Here is a 19,803-nt window from a genome sequence, read left to right on the forward strand (position 1 = left end):
GGCGACTTGTCCAGGGTGTACCCTGCCTTCCGCCCGATTGTAGCTGAGATAGGCGCCAGCGCCCCCCGCGACCCCGAAAGGGAATAAGCGGTAGGAAATGGATGGATGGATGGATGGAAGATATTGCCATATATGTATATATACGTATATATATATATATATATATATATACATGCATATGTGTGTGTGTATATATATATATATATATATATATATATATATATATTATATATATATATATATATATATATACATAGATTTATGAATATATGCATACATGTGTGTGTGTGTATATATATGTATGTATATATATATATATATATATATATATATAGATATATATATGTATACATATATATATATATGTATATATATGTATATATATACATATATATATATATGTATGTATATATAATATTCTATTTTAGTTGCTCTATTGAGTTTACAACCCCCTTGGTGCTGTTTTGTACTGCTTCTGTACTTGTTTTGTTTATTATTATTTATTTGCTTCTATGTTGCATATTTTAATTAAGGTTTATAAAGAAAAAAAATAATAATAATTTACTTCCGGGGTCACATTTCCTCACGTTTCTTCTTACGTCATCCCATAGCTTGTGTTTGTAAATTGTTTTTTTTAAATGTTTTTTATTTGTTATAATATAGCGTTAACAAAACGTCTGTATTTTTATAATATAGCGTTATATCTTTATAATATAGCGTTATATTTTTAGAATATAGCGTTATATTTTTATAATATAGCGTTATATTTTTATAATATAGCGTTATATTTTTATAATATAGCGTTATATTTTTATAATATAGCGTTATATTTTCATGATAACGCGTTAACAAAACGTCTGTATTAATCGGACAAATTAACTTGAGGATATTCCTGATTAAATGCACATTTGACTCGTGGACATATGCGGAAATGAATAACCGTGTAATTCAGGTTTTTTTAGTTCTTTGTGTAAGTGAACTAAATTAAAATGGCATTTATGTGAACTTAAATGTTTTTAGTTTCAATCGTTGTCTTTACGTCAGCACTCATCTTTCCCATAAATCGTGTTACTTTGGAAATGCATATGTGAACAAATACTCATTGCACATTTGACTACCGTACAGGACGGAGAATTAAACGATTTTTGATTCGTTTTCCACGGGTCAACGCTACTTCAGGGTTAATTTTTCTTTCAGACGGATGGGTTTTAGGTTGATATTGTTGGCAAACACGATTTACTGAGATTCACTCTAACTTCGAGTAAGAACATACCTTTACTGTATGCGGCTGGTCCGTGGAAGCCCAATATTGAGACGTAAAAGGAAACATGTGTGACGTAAGAGGAAACATGACCCCGGAAGTAGATGGGGGGAAAGGTTTTTGTAGGGGGGAAGAAATTTGGCGTGACAGCTCCTCACATCCTCACATTGTTTATAATGATAGCCACCAGCCGCAAGAGCGATTCGGACCGAGAAAGCGACGATTTCCCCATTAATTTAAGCGAGGATGAAAGATTCCTGGATGAGGAAAGTTAGAGTGAAGCACTCGAAAAAGAAAAGGAAAAAAAAGGCGAGGGCAGTGAGAGCGATTTAGATGTTATTAGACACATTTACTAGAATATATCTGGAAAATCCCTTATCTGATTATTGTGTTACTAGTGTTTTCGTGAGATATATAGTCATACCTGAAAGTCGCAGGGGTGTGTTGACCGCCAGTGTTTCTGATGGAAGCCATGGATTAGCCAAGAAAATCGCAGTTGCCTCTTTGACAGCTGCTGCAGGAGGGCGCAAGCTCAGTTGATGTCTCCGGTAAGAGCCGACTTATTACCACAATTTTCTCACCGAAACCTGCAAGTTCACATGTGGTCGGGAAACATGTTCGCTTGACCGCTCTGTTCCATATTAAATCTTCCCAACAAACAAAGAAACACCGGCTGTATTTCGGTTGCTAAAGGCAGCTGCAATCCACCGCTTTCCACCAACAGCATTCTTCTTTATAGTCTCCATTATTAATTGAACATATTGCAAAAGATTCAGCAGCACAGATGTCCAAAATACTGTGTAATTATGCAATTAAATCGGACGACTTTTAGCCGTGAGTGGTGCTGTGATAAAATGTCCGCTCCAACCAATAACGTGACAAGCACGCGTCATCATATGCGTCATCATTCCGCGACGTTTTCAACAAGAAACTCCGCAGGAAATTTAAAATTGCAATTTAGTAAACTAAACCGGCCGTATTGGCATGTGTTGCAATGTTAGTATTTTATTGATATATAAACTATCAGACTGCATGGTCGGTAGTAGTGGGCTTCAGTAGGCCTTTAAATACTAGAGGTGTGGGAAAAAATTGATTCGAATACGAATCGCGATTCTCAGGTTGTGCGATTCAGAATCGATTATCTTTTTTTTTTTTAATCGATTTTATTTTTTTTTTATTGGTTTTTTTTTCATCAATCTAACAAACCACTACACAGCAATACCATAACAATGCAATCCAATTCCAAAATCAAACCGGACCCAGCAACACTCAGAACTGCAATAAACAGAGCAATTGAGAGGAGACACAAACACGACACAAAATAAACCAAAAGTAGTGAAACAAAAATGAATATTATCTGTTCTCTGTTGTCCTCTGTGTTTTTTATACACTTCGATTTCTATTTTACTGTTTTAATTGATTTTACCCTTTAAAATAGTTTTTAATCATATTTGTTTTTATATTGTTTTTATTGGTTTTATATTTATTTATTTTTTGTTTTTATTCAGTCATTGGTGGAGCATAATATATATATATATATACTTTTTTTTAAATTTTATTTTATTTATTTATTTTAATTTTTTTTACAATTGTTTTTAACATGGGTGTGCAGCACTTTGGAAACGTTATTGTTGTTTAAATGTGCTATATAAATAAAGTGGATTGGATTGGATTGGATTATCAACAACAGTATCAATTTTAGTTATAATTTCAGCATAGCAGTGATTAAAAATCCCTCATCGACATTATCATTAGACATTTATAAAAAAAAAATTAAAAAAAGAACAATAGTGTAACAGTGGCTTGCTTACACTTGCATCTCATGTCATAAGCTTGACAACACACTGTGTCCAATGTTTTCACAAAGATAAAATAAGTCATATTTTTGGTTCATTTAATAGTTAAAACAAATTTACATTTTTGCAATCGGTTGATAAAACATCGTCCTTTATAATTATAAAAGATTTTACAAAAATCTACTACTCTGCTAGCATGTCAGCAGACTGGGGTGGATCCTGCTGAAATTCTATGTATTGAATGAATAGAGAATCATTTTAAATCGGGAAAAAAATTGTTTTTGAATTGAGAATTGTGTTGAATTGAATATATATATATATATATATATATATATATATATATATATATATATATATATATATATATATATATATATATATATATATATATATATATATATATATATATATATATATATACAATTATTATCGAAAAACTGTTTGCATGCTTTATTTTGTTGGCGGAATTTGACCGGAAGTCCGTCCCCCTGTCGACCACTTGACGTGTGCAGTCTCCGCCCCCAGACTTCCTCTTTCACTGTGGCTGGGCGAAAGGCACCATGAAGGCGTCCGGCACTGTACGTAAAATGATCAATTCACCCTCAAAAAACGGACGGGAAGCCAATTCCGCTTGTAGATATTGACTTATAACGACAAAGGCTTCCCGTTGTTGCTTTGACATGTGTGAAAGTCTCGTCCTTTGTCGATAGATTGCACGTTTTTTTCGCTCCGGTGTCGGTTTGCTTCCAACATGGCGGCCGCGACACCATGTGGACGACGACGACGGCGTAAAAGAAGACTTACGTAAAATAAGACTTAAATGGAACTGGACGGACAAAGTTACCGTACTTATTTTATTTGCATACAAGTTTGTTTGGTTTAGTGATGTAAATTTATCCCACTTTAAACGCCGACTTAGCGGGATGCTAACGCATGCTAATGCTAACGGTTATGGTGGAATGTTTCTGTTTATTGGAAGTAAATAAGTTGTCATTTAACGTAAGTTTTGCACCTGAATGAGCCCTCATGTTCATATACATAGTCACATTAGCTGTAACCAGGGCTGGGCGACACCGCCTTTTTCAAATATCGTGATTTAAAACCCCTTCTCACTCCTGCGCTTACTAAAGGCATGCAGTAAAAGTAAGCATGCGCTAATTATTTTATAACCTCTTCTCACTTCGGCACTTACCAAAGGCATGCAGTAAACATTTGAGTGTGATGTAAGCTTGGACATTAAATCCTACTGAATAGCTGTTAATCTTCCCTTTCTGCGAATTGAAATTATCAAAAAAAACATCATTCTGAAAATGATGACAGGTCAAGTGTCACTCGTGACGTCACGAGTTTAACCAGGCGGTAATACTAAGCATGCACTAATTATTTTGCGAAGCAAGTTTGACCTGGCAGTAAATCAAGGCAGGCACATACTATATGCCCTGCGGCAATTCAAAGAAATATGGTATATTACGTTATTTTGCCTTGGCCTTGAATGAACACTTGATGCATATAATCACAGCAGTATGATTATTATATGTCTACATTAAAACATTCTTCATAGTGCATTCATATATACTATTTATAAACTTTAATGCAGAGAGGAAAATCACAACTACCGTATTTCCTTGAATTGCCACCGGGGCACTAATTAATTTAAAACCTCTTCTCACTCCTGCGCTTACCAAAGTCATGTGGTAAAAGTAAGCATGCGCTAATTATTTTATAACCTCTTCTCGCTCCGGCACTTATCAAAAGCATGCTGTAGAAATTTGAGTGTGATGTAAGCTTGGACCTTAAATCCTACTGAATAGCTTTTAATCTTCTTCCCTTTATGCGATTTCAAATTACCCAAAAAATCATCATTTTGAAAATGATGACAGGGGAAGTGTCACTCGTGACGTCACGAGTTTGACCAGGCGGTAATACTAAGCATGCGCTAATTATTTTGCGAAGCGAGTTTGACCCGGCAGTAAATCAAGGCAGGCACATACTAAATGCCCTGCGGCAATTCAAGGAAATATGGTATATTACGTTATTTTACCTTGGCCTTGAATGAACACTTGATGCATATATTCACAGCAGTATGATGATTCTATGTGTCGACATCAAAACATTCTTCTTCATACTGCATTCATATATGCTACTTTTAAACTTTCATGCAGAGAGGGAAATCACAACTACCGCATTTCCTTGAATTGCCACCGGGGCACTAATTAATTTAAAACCTCTAATCATTCCTGCGCTTACCAAAGGCATGCGGTAAAAGTAAGCACGCGCTAATCTTTTAAAAACCTCTTCTGACTCCGGCACTTACCAAAGGCATGTAGTAAAAATTTGAGTGTGATGTAAGCTTGGACCTTAGAGCCTACTGAATAGCTCTTAATCTTCTTCCCTTTATGCGATATCTAATTACTGGTATAGAAACCAGCCTCCTCTAATTTTTGAAAATGATGACAGGGGAAGTGTCACTCGTGACGTCACGAGTTTGACCAGGCGGTAATACTAAGCATGCGCTAATTATTTTGCGAAGCGGGTTTGACCCGGCAGGAATTCAAAGCAGGCGCATACTATATGCCCTGTGGCAATTCAAGGAAATACGATAAGTCATTTGACCAAAAGTGTATTTATTAAAGTTATTAAGCAATGGCACAAACATTCAAGTCATTTCCAAAACATAAAGTGCAAGATTGTCAGAGACATTTTAAGTGTCAAATAAAAATGAGCTGCATAATAGGAAATCAAATAGTATTCGTCCTTCACTCTGTGGTAGGTTACTACGGTTATTAATTTCACTTCATTCTCTAGCGAGTGACTTTTCAAATGATGGTACATATTAGCAGTAATGCTACTTTTTATAGCAATGCTTTTGCCCCACACTTAAGAAAATTGTGGTTTTCTGTTTGACATATTCCCACTTGAAGCATGACGTGACAGTAAGTGACGTATGTAAGAACGTGCGCCTGCTTGTCTGTGAGAAGGAAAGACAGGAAAGAGTGAGAAGAGCCTGAAGTGTAGGCCCGCAACTAAAAGCAACTGCGTGAGAACGTATACTCAAATATTACGATATAGTCATTTTCTATATCGCACAGAGACAAACCCGCGATATATCGCCCAGCCCTAGGTGTAACCTTTTCAAATGGTTTGTTTGCACACCAACCCAAAAGTCACATGATCCCAGTGATGTGATTTTTTTCTGGTGTGCAGAAAGCAAATGTGATCCTTGTCGCCTTTCTCTGATGCTGCAGTGCCTTTGAAAGTGAATTCAAGGATTGACATTGTTTGCATCTGGAACTGTGTATTTCACCTGCAGTACATGAAAGCTCCTATTTCCAGATACCAATCAGGATGTTCACGATACCTGTGTTAACTTGTCTTCTTTGTGTGTAAAGCTCAGAGAGTACAAGGTCATCGGGCGTCTGCTGCCCTCTGCCAAGAACCCGTCCCCCCCTCTGTACCGCATGAGGATCTTTGCCCCCAACCATGTGGTGGCCAAGTCTCGTTTCTGGTACTTTGTGTCCCAATTGAGGAAGATGAAGAAGGCGTCAGGCGAGACTGTTTACTGTGGACTGGTGAGTGTTGACTATCGTGTGACGCGCCGATTGCCCTAAACGACCATCAGTTAACACAGGTTGTGTCCAGGTCCACGAGAAGACCCCTCTGAAGGTGAAGAACTTTGGCATCTGGCTGCGTTACGACTCTCGTAGTGGCACTCACAACATGTACAGAGAGTACCGTGACCTCACCACCTCTGGAGCTGTCACACAGTGCTGTGAGTGACCTTTAACATTTGTGAGGGCTGTGCAGTGTGTCCAATGTCTAAATAATTGTCTCCTTGCAGATCGGGATATGGGAGCTCGCCACCGTGCCCGCGCCCACTCCATCCAGATCATGAAAGTGCAGATCATTGCCGCCAACAAGTGTCGCAGACCGGCCATCAAGCAGTTCCACGTGAGCCACCCCTTCCACTCGTCAACATGTTTCACTTTATTTCCCACTAACCGGGAGCTGATTTCCTCCCGTAGGATTCAAAGATCAAATTCCCGCTGCCTCACCGGGTCCTGCGCCGCCAGCACAAGCCGCGCTTCACCACCAAGAGACCAAACACCTTCTTCTAAACGTGGGGCCCAAATAAAGTTATCTTGTTGGAATGAAACATACTGTTTTGTTTTTTAAATAGTCATTAGCAGAGTGCATGCTAGATTACTTAGAAACAAGTGGTTTACAGAGAAGCCTCTAACCGTAAATGCACACCATAAAAGTGGATGGAACAATGAAAGTTTAAGCCTTAGGGATATCCACTTTTAAAGACAAAAACATCTGAAATAAAAGGGTTTATTCTTTTCCACTGCTGTACAAAATGATTGCACTATAACACAAAGATAATATATTTTTAAGTCTAAAGACTGTCGTTTCTTAGTCAACTTTTGTTAACTTTAGAACTGACAAAATACTATATTTTAGGCAAAAGTACTAAAAACTAGTGTAATTATCTGTCTGTGCAGCTAGTTAATTTTACTTGGGAAGGCATCCTAAATAAAGATATCTAGAAATTAGCAGGACTTCAAGCTAGAAATAAATATTAATTGGCAATTCTTAAAGTAAGATATGTTGGGGATGTTACAAAATCGCTAAGATAATACTTCCTTTGTGGTGAAAATCAAATTTGTGATTTGAACAGTTATTTTCTCAAATTTAACATTTTTAAACTACAATTGGCCCGAATGTGTGAAGGTGAGTGTGAATGTTGTCTGTGTTGGCCCTGTGATGAGGTGGCGACTTGTCCAGGGTGTACCCCGCCTAACGCCCGAATGCAGCCAAAATATGCTCCAGCGACCCCAAAATGGACAAGCGATAGAAAATGGATGGAATAGGCAAATATAATTATTTCTTCTACAATTAAGAATATGCTGTTTAGTCAATAACTTAAAAAATAGCTCTTAAAACTCGGGAAATTTCTAGGAATACCATTTAAAATCTTGCTTGTCCCGGGTGTACACCGCCTTCTGACCATGTGGAGCTGGGATAGGCTCCAGCACCCCCTGCGACCCCATAAGGGACAAGCACTAGGAAATGGATGGATGGGCAAGTGACAAATAATTTGCAGTAGCTGAAAGGGTCCATAGGAGAGCAGTGTTTAGTAGCTGCTGTGCTGGCTGCTAAGTTTTTCTACTGCCCCCATGTGGGTAATAATGGAATCAACTGCATCAATACCAGTCAATAATAGTGAAGTTAATCATTTTTATATTGCGCTTTTCTGTAAGACTTAAAGCGCTTTTCATATTAAAGGCCTACTGAAATGAGATTTTCTTAATTAAAAGGGGATAGCAGGTCCATTCTAGGTGTCATACTTGATCATTTCGCGATATTGCCATATTTTTGCTGAAAGGATTTAGTAGAGAACATCGACGATAAAGTTCGCAACTTTCGGTCGCTAATAAAAAAGCTTTGCCTGTACCGGAAGTAGCAGACGATGTGCGCGTGACGTCGCGGGTTGTAGGGCACCTCACATCGTTTATAATGATAGCCACCAGCAGCAAGAGCAATTCGGACCGAGAAAGCGACGATTTCCCCATTAAGTTGAGCGAGGATGAAAGATTCGTGGATGATGAAAGTTAGAGTAAATTAGACACATTTACTAGGATAATTCTGGAAAATCCCTTATCTGCTTATTGTGTTACTAGTGTTTAAGTGAGATTATAAAGTCATACCCGAAAAGTCGGAGGTGTGTGGTGACCGCCAGTGTCTCTGATGGAAGCCATGGAGGAGCCAAAAAAGTCACAGCCTCTTTGACAGCTGCAGGAGGACGCAAGCTCCGCTCATGTCTCTGGTAAGAGCAGACTTATTACCACAATTTTCTCACCGAAACCTGCAGGTTGAAATGTGGTCGGGAAACATGTTCGCTTGACCGCTCTGTTCCATATTAAAGCTTCACAACAAACAAAGAAACACCGGATGTGTTTGTGTTGCTACAGCCGGCTGCGATACACCGCTTTCCACCAACATCTTTCTTCTTTGTAGTCTCCATTATTAATTGAACAAATTGCAAAAGATTCAGCAACACAGATGTCCGAAATACTGTGTAATTATGCAATTAAAGCAGACGACTTTTAGCCGTGAGTGGTGCTAGGATAAAATTTCCACTCCAACCAATAAGGTCACAAGCACGCATCATCATTCTGCGACATTTTCAACAGGATACTTCGCGGGAAATTTTAAATTGCAATTTAGTAAACTAAACCGGCCGTATTGACATGTGTTGCAATGTTAATATTTCATCATTGATATATAAACTATCAGACTGCGTGTTGGGTAGTAGTGGGTTTCAGTAGGCCTTTAAAAGCCATTATCTACATCTTTAAGCTACATTTAAACCAGTGTGGGTAGGTAGGGAAAGTGTTTTGCCCAAGGACACATCGGCAGTGACTAGTATGGCGGAAGCAGGGGATCGAACCTGGAACTCTCAAGTTGCTGGAACGGCCGCTCTATCAATAGAGCCACACCGATCAAAGTCAACAACTATAGAAATATTGCTTCACCAGGTGGACTTCCTTCCTCCCTGAAGAGACGCCTTGCTGGCCTGTTGCTTAAGTGGGGGTCAAAGGTCACACTTTAAACAGACAATTTCTGGGGTCATGTGACTTCGAAGATGTTGATTCATGAGTTAGGCACATGTAGTGAGACGTCACGTGTTCACTTCGTCTTTTGGCGAGCATGAAGACACGCCCCCTGCAGAGACCAGGGGGTCGGGAACCTTTTTGGCTGAGAGAGCTATGTAAGCCCATCCATCCGTCCATCCATTTTCTACCGCTTATTCCCTTTGGGGTCACGGGGGGCGCTGGTGCCTATCTCAGCTTCAATCTGGCGGAAGGTGGAGTACACCCTGGATAAGTCGCCACCTTATCGCAGTGTCAACACAGATAGACAACATTCACACTCACATTCACACACTAGAGCCAATTATAATGTTGCCAATCAACCTATCCCCAGGTGCATGTCTTTGGAAGTGGGAGGAAGCGGGAATACCCCGAGGGAACCCACGCATTCATGGGGAGAACATGCAAACTCCACACAGAAAGATCCCGAACCCGGGATTGAACCCAGGACTACTCAGGACCTTCGTATTGTGAGGCAGACGCACTAACCCCTCTTCCAACGTGAAGCCCGGCCATGTAAGCCAAATATTTCAAAAAGTATTTCCCTGAGAGCCATATAATATTTTTTAACACGGAATACAAGTAAATGTGTGCATTTCTAAGTAAGACCAACATTTTTAGAGTGTAATACGTCTCTTATTGTTTTTAATAACATTGTTATTCTAAATTTAACCAATAATAATTAAAATACTTCTTACCATTAATGCGACGACTTCAACATGTGCGATACAAAACGAATGGTTGGATTAAAATGCATGAGAATGTTTTATAATCCATCTATCCATTTTCTACCGCTTATTCCCTTTTGGGATCGCGGGAGGCCTGGTGCCTATCTCAGCTTGAATCTGGCGGAAGGTGGGGTACACCCTGGACAAGTCGCTACCTCATCGCCAATGTTTTATAATTTGAACGTTATTTTTAACACTGTGATTACCTGCGGAATTATTCATTACTTATCGTGTTAAGCAATGTCAGCTAATATTTATCTGAGAGCCAGATGTAGTCATCAAAAGAGCCACATCTGGCTCTAGATCAGGAGTCGGCAACCCAAAAAGTTGAAAGAGCCATATTGGACCAAAAATACAAAAACAAATCCGTCTGGAGCCGCAAAAAATTAAAAGCCATATTACATACAGATAGTGTGTCATGAGATATAAATTGAAATATGAGGACTTAAAAGAAACTAAATGACCTCAAATATAGCTACAAATGAGCCATAATAATGCAATATGTATATACAGCTAGCCTAAATAGCATGTTAGCATCAATTAGCTTACAGTCGTGCAGTGACCAAATATGTCTGATTAGCATTCCACATAAGTCAATAACATCAACAAAACTCACCTTTGTGCATACGTGCACAACGTTATTAGTTTGGTGGACAAAATGAGACAGAAAAAGAAGTGGCATAAATCACGTCCTAGAAAGTCGGAGAAAGTTATGCATGTAAACAAACCACGGTGAGTTCAAGGACCGCCAAAATTAGTGGGACAAAACGGCGCTCGTTAAATACTCGAATCAGTGAAGCATGTTTAATATAAACAGTGTGCTTTATAGCAATTAGGGAGCTTTGTGTCATGTTTGTCTTCCTAAAGCAGGGGTCAGCAACCCAAAATGTTGAAAGAGCCATATTGGACCAAAAATACAAAAACAAATTCGTCTAGAGCCGCAAAAAAAGCCATATGACATACAGATAGTGTGTCATGAGGTATAAATTGGATTATGAGGACTTAAAGGAAACTAAATGAGCTCAAATATAGCTCCAAATGAGGCATAATGATGCAATATGTACATACAGCTAGCCTAAATAGCATGTTAGCATCATTTAGCTTACAGTCATACAGTGACCAAATATGTCTGATTAGCACTCCACACAAGTCAATAACATCAACAAAACTCACCTTGTGCATTCATGCGCAACCTTATAAGTTTGGTGGACAAAATGAGACAGAAAAAGAAGTGGCATAAATCACGTCCTAGAAAGTCGCAGAAAGTTATGCATAGACACAAACTAGGGTGAGTTCAAGGACCGGCAAAATTAGTAGGACAAAATGGCGCTCGCCAAATATTTAAATCAGTGAAGCATGTTTAATATAAACATTGTGCTTAATAGCAATTAGGGAGCTTTGTGTCATGTTTGTCTTCCTAAAGCAGGGGTCGGCAACCCAAAAAGTTGAAAGAGCCATATTGGACCAAAAATACAAAAACAAATCCGTCTGGAGCCGCAAAAAAATAAAAGCCATATTACATACAGATAGTGTGTCATGAGATATAAATTTAAATATGAGGACTTAAAAGGAAACTAAATGATCTCAAATATAGCTACAAATGAGGCATAATGATGCAATATGTACATACAGCTAGCCTAAATAGCATGTTAGCATCAATTAGCTTACAGTCATGCAGTGACCAAATATGTCTGATTAGCACATTCCACATAAGTCAATAACATCACCAAAACTCACCTTTGTCCATTCATGCACAACGATATATGTTTGGTGGACAAAATGAGACAGAAAAAGAAGTGGCATAAATCACGTCCTAGAAAGTCGGAGAAAGTTATGCATGTAAACAAACTAGGGTGAGTTCAAGGACCGCCAAAATTAATAGGACAAAACGGCGCTCGCCAAATACTCGAATCAGTGAAGCATGTTTAATATAAACAGTGTGCTTTACAGAAATTAGGAAGGTTTGTGTCATGTTTATCCTCCTATAGGAACCCCTTATCATTTCCATTTTTCATATATTTTTGAAAAAGCTCCAGAGAGCCACTAGGGCGGCGCTAAAGAGCCGCACGCGGCTCCGGAGCCGCGGGTTGCCGACCCCTGGTATAGACGAACATCAGCTGATTCCCTGCACAACGAGCACGTGCCCCAATGTTTACTTGTATGTGGCTAATGCTATTAGCATGTTGGGTCTCCGTCAAGATGAGGTCAGCTGATGGTTCCAGCAGCCGACGTGCGCATGAATATTTGATCCAAAGGTGGTGTCACATGACCAGCTGACGTTGACGTGACCGGCGGGGGTCACTGTGGGTCGGCACCTCCTGTCTGGTTCACTAAAATCAACCGGTCGTGGCGCCCATCTTGGAACAGCAAGAAGTAAAACAATAAATAAATAAATAAATAAATACTGTGGGGCAAACAAGTATTTAGTCAGCCACCGATTGTGCAAGTTCTCCCACTTAAAATGATGACAGAGGTCTGTAATTTTCATCATAGGTACACTTCAACTGTGAGAGACAGAATGTGAAAAAAAAAATCCAGGAATTCACATTGTTGGAATTTTAAAGAATTTATTTGTAAATTATGGTGGAAAATAAGTATTTGGTCAACCATTCAAAGCTCTCACTGATTGAAGGAGGTTTTGGCTCAAAATCTCACGATACATGGCCCCATTCATTCTTTCCTTAACACGGATCAATCGTCCTGTCCCCTTAGCAGAAAAACATCCCCAAAGCATGATGTTTCCACCCTCATGCTTCACAGTAGGTATAGTGTTCTTGGGATGCAACTCAGTATTCTTCTTCCTCCAAACACGACGAGTTGAGTTTATACCAAAATGGATACATGGATGATACAGCAGAGGATTGGGAGAATGTCATGTGGTCAGATGAAACCAAAATAGAACTTTTTGGTATAAACTCAATTCGTCGTGTTTGGAGGAAGAAGAATACTGAGTTGCATCCCAAGAACACCACACCTACTGTGAAGCATGGGGGTGGAAACATCATGCTTTGGGGCTGTTTTTCTGCTAAGGCAGGGGTAGGGAACCTATGGCTCTTGAGCCAGATGTGGCTCTTTTGATGACTGCATCTGGCTCTCAGATAAATCTTAGTTGACATTGCTTAACAGGATAAGTAATGAATAATTCCGCTAGTAATCACAGTTTTGATTGATGGATTGATTGATTAAAACTTTTATAAGTAAATTGCACAGTAAAGTACATATTCCGTACAATTGACCACTAAATGGTAACACCCGAATAAGTTTTTCAACTTGTTTAAGTCGGGGTCCACGTAAATCAATTCATGGTACGCGTTAAAAACAACGTTGACAATATAAAACATTCTTCTACATTTTAATTCGCCCATCCGTTTTCTACCACACCAGTTCGAGAAGTCTCATTAAGAAGTATTTTATTTATAATTGGTTAGCTTCAGAATAACAATGTTATCAAAAAGAATACGGGACTTATTATACTCTAAAAGTGTTAGTCTTACTTAAAAATACACGCATTTAGTTGTATTCAGTGTTAAAAAAACATTATATGGCTCTCACAGAAATACATTTTAAAATATTTCATGGCTCTCTCCGCCAAAAAGGTTCCCAACCCCTGTGCTAAGGGGACAGGACGATTGATCCGTGTTCTTGGGATGCAACTCAGTATTCTTCTTCCTCCAAACACGACGAGTTGAGTTTATACCAAAAAGTTCTATTATGGTTTCATCTGACCACATGACATTCTCCCAATCCTCTGCTGTATCATCCATGTATCCATTTTGGTATAAACTCAACTCGTTGTGTTTGGAGGAAGAAGAATACTGAGTTGCATCCCAAGAACACCACACCTACTGTCAAGCATGGGGGTGGAAAACATCATGCTTTGGGGCTGTTTTTCTGCTAAGGGGACAGGACGATTGATCCGTGTTAAGGAAAGAATGAATGGGGCCATGTATCGTGAGATTTTGAGCCCAAACCTCCTTCCATCAGTGAGAGCTTTAAATGGTTGACCAAATACTTATTTTCCACCATAATTTACAAATGAATTGTTTGAAATTCCTACAATGTAAATTCCTGGATTTTTTTTTCCCACATTCTGTCTCTCACAGTTGAAGTGTACCTATGATGAAAATTACAGACCTCTGTCATCATTTTAAGTGGGAGAACTTGCACAATCGGTGGCTGACTAAATACTTTTTTTTGCCCCACTGTAAACAATTAAAAAGGTCGTTAAGTGAAGAACATCGGTAAATGAATGTAGAACCCTCTTTGGGACATCATCGCCATGGTTCGCTGGTTCAGTTTAAACCCACCCTGACCGGTGCCATAGAGTCATGTGGGGTCACCAGGGCCAAATTTTAAGTTGAATTTAATTTGGAGCCCCCCCCCCACCCTTACAAAATGGACGCACCGCAAAGTAATCTGTATATTTCCAAGCTTTATTATTAGGACGAAATGAAATGAACAGTGTCTTTCAACAATGGAACAATGCTCTTTCATATCACCCTTTTGAAGGCCATTTTTCCGCCTAGTTTTCTACTGCCGGCCGCTGATTGGTCAGAGGCTGCGTGCTGTTTATGTGCGCTTTAAGCGGCCACTTTGCGAACGCGCGCAAAACCCACGCACGCGGCCCTGGAGGTCAACGCGTTTCATCGCTTCCTGTTTACGTGAAAAGACGACATCACCATGAGAAGAAAGATGATGAGGCTGTCGCATGTCATCGACGTCACATGATGCAGTCACCTGGGCGGCGTCAGCGCGTCCGTGGACGTCTGCGAGCGGCGCCAAGGCACTTGGTGAGACGACTTGAAGGCACTAAACGTCAGAGAAGGACAAAAGCCGCCCTCCTGAGGCAACCTCTGACACGCGCGCACGCAGACAGCGATGATGATGAGGCCGCATGCTGAAGAAGAGGGGTCTACGCGTGCGTTGCCATGACGACAAACACTTACCCCGCCTCCTCCAAATGTCCACAGAGTTTTAATCTAAGGAAGTCTAAAAATAGGACTAAACAAGCAATCAGCGACATGCTAATGAGGCTAACACTTTGATGCTGGCGTCCTCAATCAAAAGGTGCTGTTACCGTGACAACAGCCTCACACGTCCGTCAGCAGCTTGCCACCGTCCACACAGTTCCGGGTCGGCGGCGTGCAGTTGGCGCCGCGGAGGTTAGCCTCGCGCAGGTTGTCGATGCTGTTGTCCACGTACTCGGACTTGCTGAGCATCGAGGAGCCGTCGTCCGGCGCCAGGTTCTGTTGGCTGACGTGGAGCAGCTGGGCCTGCTCCTCGCCGTCAGTCTCGCGGTGGTAGAAGTAGTTGAAGTTGGACACGATGACGGGCACGGGCAGAGCAATGGTCAGCACGCCGGCGATGGCGCACAGCGAGCCCACGATCTTGCCGCCGATGGTCACCGGGTACATGTCGCCGTAGCCCACCGTCGTCATGGAGACCACAGCCCACCAGAAGGCGTCCGGGATGCTGGAGAAGTGCGACTCGGGCTCCTCGGCCTCGGCGAAGTAAACGGCGCTGGAGAAGAGGATGACGCCGATGAAGAGGAAGAAGATGAGCAGGCCCAGTTCGCGCATGCTGGCCTTGAGGGTCTGACCCAGGATCTGCAGACCCTTGGAGTGGCGGGACAGCTTGAAGATGCGGAAGACGCGCACCAGGCGGATAACGCGCAGGATGGCGAGCGACGTGGCCTGCTCGCCGCCGCCACCACCACCGCCACCGCCGCCCCCGCCGCCCCCTTTGCCCTCCTTGTCGTCCGGGTCGTCGGCCAGCTCGGTTCCGAGCGTGATGAAGTACGGGATGATGGCCACCACGTCGATGGAGTTCATCATGTTCCGGAAAAAGGCCATCTTGCTGGGGCAGGCGAAGAAACGCACGAGGAGCTCGAAGGAGAACCAGATGATGCAGAGCGTCTCCACCATGAAGAACGGGTCCGTTAGCACGTAGCTCCTGTAGCTGCCGGTTGAGTTTCCCGCCGCCCGCCGCCGCTCGCCCACGTCCTCCTTGAGATCCGGCAGCGTCTCCAAGCAGAAGATGACGATGGAGATGAGGATGACCATCACGGACACGATGGCGATGCCCCGGGCCGGGCCAGAACTCTCCGGGTGCTCGAAGAGGAGCCAAACCTGCCGTTGGAATTCTTTATCTGGCAGCGGGCGCTCCTCCTCGCGGATGAAACCCTCGTCTTCGCGGAACTTCTCCATGGCCTCGGCCCCGAGTTCGTAGAACTTGATCTCCTCGGAAAACATGTCCAGCGGGACGTTGACGGGCCGCCTCAGCCGACCCCCGGACTGGTAGTAGTACAAGATGGCGTCGAAGCTGGGTCGGTTGCGGTTGAAGAAGTACTCGTTCCGCAGCGGGTCGAAGTAGCGCATCCTCTTTTTAGGGTTCCCCAGGAGCGTGTCCGGGAAATGCGCCAACGTTTTGAGTTGCGTCTCGAAGCGAAGACCCGACACGTTGATGACCACGCGCTCGCAGCACTCGTGCACGCCGAACTCGTCGTCCTGAGGGTGACCCGGCAGAGTGGCGCTCTCGTCCACGTTGTCCGTGGACACCACCGTCATGCTTGTGGAGGGGGCGTGGGGCTGGAGGGGGGGTGGGGTGGAGGGGAGGGTGCAGGACAGGAAGTGCGGGTCAGAGCGGCGGGCTCCTAGTCCATCATCATCATCATCATCATCATCATCACCTGCAGGAGGCGGACATCTCGATGCGTCCTTTGCTGTCACTCAAACGTGCACGCGTCTTCAATGTGTTGTTTTCCCGCTCGCGCAAGCCCGCCGGACCCGCGCACGACCGGGCCGAGTCCCGCCAACATGCTGGCCGTCATGCGCACGCACGGAGCCCGCAGCGCAATCTCCCTCTTTCCTCGCCTCGGTGGTCTTTCTGGATCGGGACCGTCAGAAAATCCGCCAGCGGAGCGCGCGTCCGTGCACGCTCATTGGAAACATATTGTCGCGTGGAGGAGGGCGGGGCTAGGTGGAGGGGAAGAGGGGGGGGGGGGGGGGGATACGACGCATTGCAGACTCACTTTTGGCGCCACAGTGAGAGAGTCCACGGACTGATCCGAGACCAGCAGCGGGGAATATTCCTGTGTTGCCATGGCGACTGTGTCACACACACACACACACACACACACACACTTGCGGCACGTGAAGGTCACATGACACTGCTGTCAGTCACCTTGTAAGCGCCCGCCCTTCCGCGCCGCCGGGTCACCGTGCGTGACCTTTGACCCCCCCCCAGGTTCGGCGTGTTGTGATGCGTACAAAACGCCAGCTCGCTCCCACGCGCCTCGGCGTCGGCAGCTGCGGCGCCCCCATTCATAAAGGCTGCTTATATAACGCATGCGGCCCCCTCGTCGTCCGACGCTATTTTTAGGCGCCGTAGCATGCGGGGTAAAGAGCGCGGCCGAGTCGCCCTTGAAGACTGCCGTGCGACTTAAGCGAGCAATTATTAGCATCACGTCACGCCAACAGATGACGGAGGGACGTCCGAGGGCCTGTCAAGATGGCGGCCGTGACCGCGTCTGACAACAGAGATGGCGTACACTGGGATCCTGTAGTTGCGACAAAAACAACACTGTTGCCGTGACGATGGCGTCTTGCGCTGCGTTTTAACCTTGGCCTTACACACACACACACACACACACACACACACACACAGTTTAACACACACATGTACGCTTGCACCTCCTGGTACCCCAGCACCTACAAACCCCTCAAATCTACACTCCAAACATCCCAGAATAAGCTAGTCCGGTTACTTTTAGACCTCCACCCCAGATCACACCTCACTCCAACCCACTTCTCCAAAGTGGGCTGGCTCAGAGTGGAGGACAGAGTAAAACAACTTGCACTGAGCCTGGTCTATAAAATCAGCTACACCTCCCTGATACCGAAGTACATGTCAAACTACTTCCTACTACCACAACACCAGGGGGAGCTCCACAAACCACGTTAAACCCAGATTCTGATTTAACAAAGGTCTTAACTCATTCTCTTTCTATGCCACATCAATGTGGAATGCACTCCCAACAGGTGTAAAAGTAAGTGCATCTCTATCCCTTCAAAACCGCTCTAAAACAACACCACCAGACAACTTCAACCCTTTACTAATACCCTCCTCCATTCACATCCCATTTCCCTGGATTATAAATAACCTAATGTAAATAATCAAATGTACTTCTAATGTATATACTTGTTCTTATGCTATCTGAACTCACTATGTTCTCTGCTGGCTGTACATATCCTAGTAAGTAAGACCTACACTGTTTCAATGTCCATTTCTCTGTTGATGACTGAAGTACTGATATCAACCAAAGCTCCTCATCCCACCCCCCGGATTGTAAATAATGTAAATAATTCAATGTACATACTATGATGATTAACTTGTGTGATGACTGTATTATGTTGATAGTATATATTTGTACCATGAATTGATCAACGTGGACCCCGACTTAAACAAGTTGAAACAATTGACCATTTAGTGGTCAATTGTACGGAATATGTACTGAACTGTGCAAGCTACTAATAAAAGTATCAATCAATCAATCAATGGAGCAAAAAATTATGTAGTCAGCCACCGATTGTGCAAGTTCTACCGTAGTACCTCTTTGTTTTTTGCTCTGAAATGGTTTCAAAAGGTCCAACGAGAACTGAATCATGTAAAAAGCCAAGCAATGATTCCTATAATCTGTTTTTTCTAGACACCCACGAATATGAATGAAATCTCTATACAGTGGGGCAAAAAAGTATTTAGTCAGCCACCGATTGTGCAAGTTCTCCCACTTAAAATGATGACAGAGGTCTGTAATTTTCATCATAGGTACACTTCAACTGTGAGAGACAGAATGTGAAATAAAAAATCCAGGAATTCACATTGTAGGAATTTTAAAGAATTCATTTGTAAATTATGCTGGAAAATAAGTATTTGGTCAACCATTCAAAGCTCTCACTGATGGAAGGAGGTTTTGGCTCAAAATCTCACGATACATGGCCCCATTCATTCTTTCCTGAACACGGATCAATCATCCTGTCCCCTTAGCAGAAAAACAGCCCCAAAGCATGATGTTTCCACCTCCATGCTTCACAGTAGGTTTGGTGGTCTTGGGATGCAACTCAGTATTCTTCTTCCTCCAAACACGACAAGTTGAGTTCATACCAAAAAGTTATATTTTGGTTTCATCTGACCACATGACATTCTCCCAATCATCTGCTGTATCATCCATGTATCCATTTTGGTATCAACATATGTGGGCAACTGTGTTGGTTTCCGGCCATACCGCTTACGTGGAGTGATTTCTCCAGATTCTCTGAACCTTTTGATATTGTGAACCGTAGATGTTGAACTCCCTAAATTTCTTG

General features: G+C 42.5%; 2 protein-coding genes and 1 non-coding gene across 3 annotated transcripts; 2 read left to right on the plus strand and 1 right to left on the minus strand.

Annotated features, from left to right (window-relative positions):
• The first annotated feature begins 3,509 nt into the window (after positions 1-3,509).
• rpl18a (ribosomal protein L18a) lies at positions 3,510-7,210 on the plus strand. The gene is made up of 5 exons (XM_061914396.1): positions 3,510-3,635; positions 6,447-6,626; positions 6,697-6,826; positions 6,896-7,005; positions 7,080-7,210. Exons 1-5 carry the CDS (start codon positions 3,618-3,620, stop codon positions 7,170-7,172), a joined length of 531 nt encoding a protein of 176 aa, XP_061770380.1. The 5' UTR covers positions 3,510-3,617; the 3' UTR covers positions 7,173-7,210.
• On the plus strand, positions 6,202-6,335 carry LOC133561322 (small nucleolar RNA SNORA68). Its single transcript, XR_009808630.1, has one exon. It is a non-coding gene; the product is annotated as a small nucleolar RNA SNORA68 (small nucleolar RNA).
• A 7,643-nt stretch (positions 7,211-14,853) lies between the features above and the next one.
• On the minus strand, positions 14,854-17,417 carry kcna1b (potassium voltage-gated channel, shaker-related subfamily, member 1b). The gene is made up of 2 exons (XM_061914397.1): positions 17,127-17,417; positions 14,854-17,025 (listed from the first exon to the last, which is right to left on the minus strand). Exon 2 carries the CDS (start codon positions 17,002-17,004, stop codon positions 15,529-15,531), a length of 1,476 nt encoding a protein of 491 aa, XP_061770381.1. The 5' UTR covers positions 17,005-17,025; positions 17,127-17,417; the 3' UTR covers positions 14,854-15,528.
• Positions 17,418-19,803: the final 2,386 nt, after the last annotated feature.

This window comes from Nerophis ophidion, linkage group LG10, assembly GCF_033978795.1.
Source record: "Nerophis ophidion isolate RoL-2023_Sa linkage group LG10, RoL_Noph_v1.0, whole genome shotgun sequence".
Classification (NCBI taxonomy): Eukaryota; Metazoa; Chordata; class Actinopteri; order Syngnathiformes; family Syngnathidae; genus Nerophis; species Nerophis ophidion.

Bases quoted from the DNA above. Each gene is read 5' to 3' on its own strand.
- rpl18a (XM_061914396.1), top strand. The intron at 6,627-6,696 runs GTGAGTGTTGAC...GGTTGTGTCCAG, and splicing joins AGACTGTTTACTGTGGACTG to GTCCACGAGAAGACCCCTCT. The intron at 6,827-6,895 runs GTGAGTGACCTT...GTCTCCTTGCAG, and splicing joins TGGAGCTGTCACACAGTGCT to ATCGGGATATGGGAGCTCGC.
- kcna1b (XM_061914397.1), bottom strand. From the start codon at position 17,004: ATGACGGTGGTGTCCACGGACAACGTGGACGAGAGCGCCACTCTGCCG.